An 8,229-nucleotide genomic window follows, 5' to 3' on the forward strand; every position below is an offset into this window, starting at 1 on the left:
CCCACTCTTCATTCGTGGAGAGAGCCATCAGAACATACCTACACTTCCAATACACATTTTCTGAGAGAGAACCACCTACACTTGTGTTGAGGTCAAGATATTCCATTCCAACCATATGAATCTTGATCTCTTGCCTTCCCCAAGTTGCTTTCCACTCAAATCTTCTTTCCACCAAATCCAAATCCTGTGAGAGAGAGTTGAGTGTTGGGGAGACTATCATTTGAAGCACAAGAGCAAGGAGTTCATCATCAACACACCATTTGTTACTTCTTGGAGAGTGGTGTCTCCTAGATTGGCCAGGTGTCACTTGGGAGCCTCCGTCAAGAATGTGGAGTTGAACCAAGGAGTTTGTAAGGGAAAGGAGATCGCCTACTTCGTGAAGATCTACCGCTAGTGAGGCAAGTCCTTCATGGGCGACGGCCGTGATGGAATAGACAAGGTTGCTTCTTCGTGGACCCTTCGTGGGTGGAGCCCTCCGTGGACTCGCGCAACCGTTACCCTCCGTGGGTTGAAGTATCCATCAACGTGGATGTACGATAGCACCACCTATCGGAACCACGACAAAAACATCCGTGTCTCCAATTGCGTTTGAATACTCCAAACCCTTCCCTTTACATTCTTGCAAGTTGCATGCTTTACTTTCCGTTGCTCATATACTCATTGCATGCTTGCTTGATATGTATTGTGTTTGTTAAACTTGTGCTTAAACTCCACTTAAACTTAAGAATATTAAAAACTGCAACTTTTGGCACTTAGTGTCTAATCACCCCCCTCTAGACACCTCTTCTCGATCCTTTCAGAAGGGTCGCTGTCCTTCTTAAATGGGAGGCCGTGGACCGGTCGTCGTCCACAGTTCCCACTCTGGCCCCTCTCTGCCCCCTCGAAACCCGACACCCTCGAAACCCTAGCCGCTCCCCGTCGTCGATCTCGCGGGTCGGCCGCAGCCATGGGCCTTTGGAAGCACAACCGCAAGGGGAAGCATGACCGCGAGGCCGGCTCCTCCACGGGACGCCGCCGCGGCTCTGTCAAGAAGGAGGAGCCCGGATCATCGCCGCGCTCCTCCATTCGAGCCCCCGCACCTGCGCCCTTCACTATCGCTCCTAGGGCCGCCGGCGAGCGCGACCGGCGGTACCTGGCCGTGGATGTGTGCTGGCGGTACTGGGAGACGAGGACGCCGGTCCCGTGGAGCGACGTGCACCTCCCCAACAACTGGCACCTCTTCGCGGACCGGGTCCCCATCCCGCCGGTGCCAGCGAGCGGCCATGCCCGGCGCGATGAGATCGAGCGCCATCGCCGCCTCCTCCCCGACGACCTATTCGACGACGAGAGGTACGCCCCTGACTTCGTCCTGTGGGACACTTGGCTCCAAGACGAGCACGACGTGCGGCGCGCGTCCTACTTCGCCGGCACGGTGTCGGGGCGGCGGCGGCCACATCGGGAGGTGCACGGGCGTACGTGGGTGCGCGGCCTGACGCCCACGCCGACGCCTTCCCCATCTCCATCGCCACCTCCACCTCCTCGCATGACAATGGAGGAGGAGGCCCGGCTCATGGCGCGTGTCATGGAGGACTCCATGCACACGCACGATGAGCATCAATGGTCGGGCCTCGAGGAGACGATGGCCCTGTCTACGGCCGATGACGTTGCCATCCCCGAGCTGCAGATGCTGCTGAAGGAGGAGCTGACGGAGGAGCCGCCGGTGGCCGCCTTCCACCCAGGCCTAGTTGGCCAGAGGTGGAGCTGGTCCTGCACAGCAGAGCAGATGGCGGCCGTTGTGGGGGGGGGGGGGCAACTGGTGCCCCACGCTGCCGTGGTCGCCGGAGCGCGATGCCTCGCCTCGGGAGGAGGTGGTGCAGGCACCGGCCACCTTCCAGCCCGCCGCCCCCTTGCACCGCGGACCGCCGACCCATCTCTGGATGCCACCGGACTACGTCGACCTCTACAGCGACGACGACGACACCGCGCCACTGAAGACGGCGACGGCCAGGGCATGGAAGGGCGCGGCAGCAGCGCGCGGGCGCCTTTTTTATTTTGTTTTTATGTTAATTATGGAACTGGGCCGTTTAAGTGCAGCGTGAAACTGTGCCGTTTTGTGGTCGTGACCTTTATATATGTTTTAAGATTTTTAACTGCGTTTATTTACCTTTTTAGGCATTTTATTTATGTTTTTTGTTTTTTAATCACGTCCACCCCGGGCATGATTTGGGGTGTGGCCGCGCGCTGGGCGCATCCACGACCCAACGGACAAACGTGAACATGGGCGAACGCATCGCCGCCCCAAAGTGACAAAATCCGGCCAAAACGGACGTCCGTTAGGGGTCGCGCGGTGGAGTTGGCCTAATGCTAGGCTATTAAGGCGATTGCACAGATTACATCCATCAGGTATCAAAGTTCGCCACCAGTGCAAATATAGGAAACACCCTACACTATACAAAAATGGCTTCATATTTTCTTCAGATGGTGGCTGCACGTTAAGAACAAACTTTGTATCGCAACAAAACAAATTACAACCATAAAAGAAAAGGAAGGTTGGCATAAAATTTAACAGTGTGACACATAAATGCACCACCAGAAGTTTAGAAGCTCAGTTCATTTGACCTAACTGTTATGTTTCCATGTTGTATTGTCTGATGGAGCACCATATCCTTCACCTTCATTTCTCCTAGGCTCCTGAACAACATAGCAAATGTCTAATAGTCTGGTTTCGAAACCATGCATATCTTGACGACATCGAACAATGGTTGTCCTTGTTTCACAAAGGGTCTCTGTTAGGGAATGGACTTGTGTCTGGAGCGCAGATATAACATTGTTTTGAGCTTGCATATCTTGATCATGAGGCAGTTTGGACGAGATTTCCTTAACAACCAACCTAGTATTACGCAGGAACGTGCTATTGGCACTATTAGTGGATAGGTACTAACCCACTGCAGCAAGAGGTGGCATTGCGGTTATAGTTGCCTCATCACCTTCAGAAGGTGACGCTTCCACCATTTTTTCCATAGCTTGCTGAAAAGTTGAGTTTTTACATTAGTAGTACCAGAACAGAAGATATTATGGATGAAGTAAAACTAAACAAAATAGCTTTGGTCTATATACAGAATTTATTCTGGTGAAGCTGTGTAAAATATTAGTTGTATTTTACTGCAAAGTACATAATTAAAGCAGGTTCCAAACATATGACCATGTACCACGGCTAATGTATTGTCTATTTCTTCACATTGTATTGACAACTAAGGATAAAGAGATAAAGTTTATAATACGTAAGCATAGTATGATATCATTGATATCACAAAACAACTGAGAACAGACAAACAGACAATTGTAACATTGTGTGGGAAAGTCCAGCACGGAACTAGATTACAGATCAAGATCAAAGGAACATCACCCCTCTCTTTTCAACCTTGTAAGGTGCAATGATACGCTAAGAAAATTGTGTATAAAATTGAAAAGAGTAATAGACATTGGCTTCAAACCATGCAGTTCAATGCACGATTCAGAGTAAGTAGTAGTTAAAAGGCATGAGGATTAAGGACTTACAATAGCGGCTTTGACTAGTGTAGTCATGCCCTTCGTCTTGCTCGTGTGACAGTCTTTGAAGATTTCCACAATAGTTGGTTCAGGTACTTTTTGGTCCCCATGGGCTTTCCTCTGCATTTGGAACAAGTCAATATAGATATGATAATATGGCATAGCGAAAAGAGTGAAACATCAGCTAATTACAAGAGTCTTGTAGTGTGCAATATAGCTACGAGATCCTGTTGTCTGTTGGAATTTCACTTTTGTACGGTTGGCCTTGTTCTTTGAACAGTTCACCTACAAGAAGATAGATTTGTGATGCACATGTGTAAATAGGAGTTCAGCATGTGATCCGATCACATACATATAACATACCTGATACTTTGGATCAGACTAGTGTTTAACAAGGCCTCTCCAGTCTTCATCCGATATATTTTTCACTGGAGATGTTTGGGCAAGTTCACTATTAGCCTTGCCTTCAAAGTGAGTTTTCCTCAAGTTATACCGATACTCTCACAAAGCAGACTTGAAAACATGGGTGCAAGCTTGCCTGGTTGCATCATCTTGGCTATCCAACTTGAACCTCATATGTTGAAAATTATGAGAGTCTCATTATCAGCAACCTAGAAAGTATGGGGCAGAGCAAGACGATATTACTACTTTCCATACATAACCATACTTACAGATGAATGGTCGAGGAAGGTGTTAAACTCGGTTTCGTCTTTATCATTCCTGTACTGAATCCATGTTGGGAGGATACGTGCATGACACCTAACGGCAACCGCTGCCTCTGATACTAACTTGGCTGACTCTGTAGCATCACGTGACCTTTTTCAACCTGCCTCAAAACGGATCTCCATTCTTCCCCCTCTAGATTCAGTTAACCTATCGAGCATTATCCCTGATGTTTGTTTATCTTGCGCCTAGGTGCTAGTCCAACAACGAACATAGGAAGTGTTAGTGTACATCAAACTGTGAGACTACATATAAAGAAGCATGCAACTGTAACTTGACTCTAGCAACTACCTTCTTGCTATTGAAACTCACAAAGTTCATCTGATCTTGCCAACTCATCTTGTGCCAAGAGGTGCTTCAGAAGTAGTGTCAGGTGGCAAGGGAGCTTGGGAACGTGCTGCTAGCTGAGTTGACGAACGAGTAACTCGTGCAGCTGGTGGTACTGTGGAAGGTGTTGCAACAACTAGGGTTGTCTCTGCTTGTTTGGTGGACGCTATTTTTTTCTGTTTGGCTTGTTTTTCAGCTCGTGTAGCACAGGATACCACGTTTGCACAATTTTCTGCTAGACTTTGACCTTCTATTACACCTTCAGTACCAGCAGAATCTGCATAATTCTTCCCCTTTTGTTTCCATGTGTCCTTAGTACTAACACCATCCCCTGTCATTCTATGTTCCTTCCTCTTTCTCTGTGCCATGTTAAGTCAAGCCGACAAGAAAAAGGAATAAAAGTTTAGTTCTTCAGAACAAATTGATGCGTGATACAGACGAATTGAACTTTGATGTTAGAAAACCACATGATAGGAGGATGTAATATATACAAAAAACAGGACAACATGAGATAATCAGAACTATGATGTGTAAACTAAGCAGAAGGCATTTCAATAAATGAGAAGCAATGCAATGGAAGGTAGACACCATATGAAAGATGCTACAAATATCGCTCTGCCAAGTTAACAGTGTCCCGTCTTAACTGTCGTTTAAACAAATGTGAAGCTATACAAGAAATAAATCATATGCAAGATGCAAACAGCATCACACTACCAAGTTAAAGGTCTCTCGTCATTAGTGCCATTGCATATTCACAGCATTACATATTCACAGCTTATGATGTGTAAACTAAGCAGAAGGCATTCCAATAAATTAGAAGCAATGAAAACTAGACACCATATGTAAGACACAACGAATATCACTCTACCAAGTTAAAACTGTCTCGTCGTTAGTGCCATTTCAACAAATTAGTAGTACAAGCTAGAAAAATAATGCGAGATGTAAACTATACCAGACTCCCAAGTTAAACGTGTCTTGTGGAAAGTGATTGTTGCAGGTTACACAACAATCATACTTTGACGTAAGAACATGGTGTGATAGACAGATATTGTATATTCTAGAAACTGGAACACGTGTCTTATTCACAAGTATAATGTGTAAAGTAAGCACATGTAATTCAACAAAATTAGAAGCAATGCAAGCTAGACATTATACATAACATGCAACCACATATAACAGTGCCATGTTAGAGGGAGCACATGTGATGGTGGACAAGGGTGGACGTGCTCATCATTAACACAACTACTTTGAGTGTCTATGCATGTGTTGTCTTCCAAATCTGGTTGGGGGGGTGGCCGAGTAGAATGTGGAGAGGCCCTCGGTTTGGAAGAAGCATCTTTATCCACTGCCTTGCTAGTTTCCTTCTGCTTTATTGATTTTGCATTGTCAAGTAAAACCGACAAGAAAAAGGAATAAAATTCACTCTTAAGAACTCATTCATTCCTGATACTGACAATCACTACCTTGATGTAAGGCAAACACATGATACGAGGATGGAATATGTACGAAAAATAGGATGGCATGGCATATTCACAACTATTTGTGTAAACTAAGAATAAGTAATTTAATGAAATTACAAGCAATACAAGTAAGACACCGTATGCAACATGCAAGACAATATCACACTGCCAAGCCAGAGAAAGCACCTGGGATACCGGTTTCGCCGGAAGACCGCCATGAGTCCCTACCTTATTTTTTCCTTCCTATTGCTTAATTGTGTTGCCTTCCTATTTCTTATTTTTTTTCTTGTTTTGGACTCTAATTTGCATGATTTGAATGAAACTAACCCCGGACTGACGTTGTTTTCAGCAGAACTACCATGGTGTTGTTTTTGTGCAGAAATAAAAGTTCTCGGAATGGAACGAAACTTTGCGGGGAATTTTTATATAATATATAAGAATTTCTGGAGCCAAGACCTACCGAAGGGGGGCACCTGGGTGGGCACAACCCACTAGGGCGCGCCCCCCTCACCAGGCGCACCCAGGTGGGTTGTCCCCACCTAGTGGCCCCGTAGACCCTGAAACCGACGCTATAAAATCCTATTTTTTGGAGAAAAAAGAGAGAAAGAATTATCGTGATCCACGAGACAGAGCCGCCGCCAAGCCCTGTTCTTCCTCGGGAGGGTAGATCTGGAGCCCGTTTGGGGCTCCGGAGAGGGGGGTCTTCGTTCTTCGTCATCACCAACCCTTCTCCATCACCAATTCCATGATGCTCCCCACCGGGAGTGAGTAATTCCTTCGTAGGCTCGCTGGTCGGTGAGGATTTGGATGAGATTCATCATGTAATCGAGTTAGTTTTGTTAGGGCTTGATCCCTAGTATCCACTATGTTCTGAGATTGATGTTGTTATGACTTTGCCACGCTTAATGCTTGTCACTTTGGGCCCGGGTGCCCTGATTTCAGATCTGAACCGTTTATGTTATCACCATTATATTCATGTTCTAGATCCGATCTTGCAAGTTATAGTCACCTACTACGTGTTATGATCCGGTAATCCTGGAGTGACAATAACCAGGACTTCTTCTGGCGATTACTGTAGTTTGAGGAGTTCATGTATTCACTATGTGTTAATGTTTTGTTCCGGTTCTCTATTAAAAGAAGGCCTTAATATCCCTTAGTTTCCAATACGGACCCCGCTGCCACGGGAGGCTAGGACAAAAGATGTCATGCAAGTTCTTTTAATAAAGCACGCATGACTATTTTACGGAATACATGCCTACATTATGTCGATGAACTGGAGCTAGTGCCGTATCGCCCTAGGTTATAACTGTCTCATGATGAATATCATCCAACAAGTCACCGATCCAATGCTTACGAATTTATCCTATATTGTTTCTGCTAAGTTACTAATGCTATCATCACTGTTACACTTGCTACAAAACTATTCCTCTCACTGTTACTGTTACCGTTACTTCTGCTACTATTATCAAAACTATCATACTACTGTGCTACTGATCACTTGAATTGACAACTCAGCTGCTAATACCTTCAAATATTCTTTGGCTCCCGTTGTGTCGAATCTATAAATTTGGGTTGAATACTCTACCCTCAAAAATTGTTGCGATCCCCTATACTTGTGGGTTATCATAAGGCGACTACATGATAGGACGATTGAATGTGTAAGGAAAAAGGACATCGTTGCATATTCACAGCTATGATGTGTAAACTAAGCAGAAGGCATTTCAACAAATTAGAAGTAATGAAAGCTAGACGCCAGATGAAAGATGCAACGAATATCACTCTACCAAGTTAAAATTGTCTCGTCATAAGTGCCATTTCAACAAATTAGAAGTAGTACAAGCTAGAAAAGAATGCGTGATGTAACCTATATCACACTTCCAAGTCAAATGTGTCTTATGATAAGTGATTGTTGCAGGTTACACAATAGTAGTACTTTGATGTAAGAACATGGTGTGATAGACAGATATTGTATGTTCTAGAAACAGGAACACATCTCTTATTCACAAGTATAATGTGTAAAGTAAGCAGATGGAATTCAACAAAATTAGAAGCAATACAAGCTAGACATTATACATAACATGCAACCACATATAATAGTGCCAAGTTAGAGGGAGCACCTGTGATGGTGCACTAGGGAAGACGTGCTCATCATCACCACAGCTACGTTGAGTGTCTATGCATGTGTTGTCTT

The 8,229-nt window shown here is 45.2% G+C and overlaps 1 protein-coding gene across 1 annotated transcript; it reads left to right on the top strand.

Annotated features, from left to right (window-relative positions):
* The first annotated feature begins 946 nt into the window (after positions 1 to 946).
* On the top strand, positions 947 to 2,286 carry LOC147980690 (uncharacterized). The gene is made up of 2 exons (XM_087515716.1): positions 947 to 1,774; positions 2,152 to 2,286. The coding sequence occupies exons 1-2, from the start codon at positions 947 to 949 to the stop codon at positions 2,284 to 2,286; spliced, it is 963 nt and encodes a 320-aa protein (XP_087371842.1).
* Positions 2,287 to 8,229: the final 5,943 nt, after the last annotated feature.

This window comes from Triticum urartu, chromosome 3A (assembly GCF_056163025.1).
Source record: "Triticum urartu cultivar PI428250 chromosome 3A, HENAU_Tu73, whole genome shotgun sequence".
NCBI lineage: Eukaryota > Viridiplantae > Streptophyta > Magnoliopsida > Poales > Poaceae > Triticum > Triticum urartu.

Excerpts from the sequence above, each read along its gene's own strand:
- LOC147980690 (XM_087515716.1), top strand. The coding sequence starts at position 947 with ATGGGCCTTTGGAAGCACAACCGCAAGGGGAAGCATGACCGCGAGGCC. Across the intron at positions 1,775-2,151 it reads CAGAGCAGATGGCGGCCGTT|GCATTTTATTTATGTTTTTT; the intron begins GTGGGGGGGGGG and ends TTACCTTTTTAG.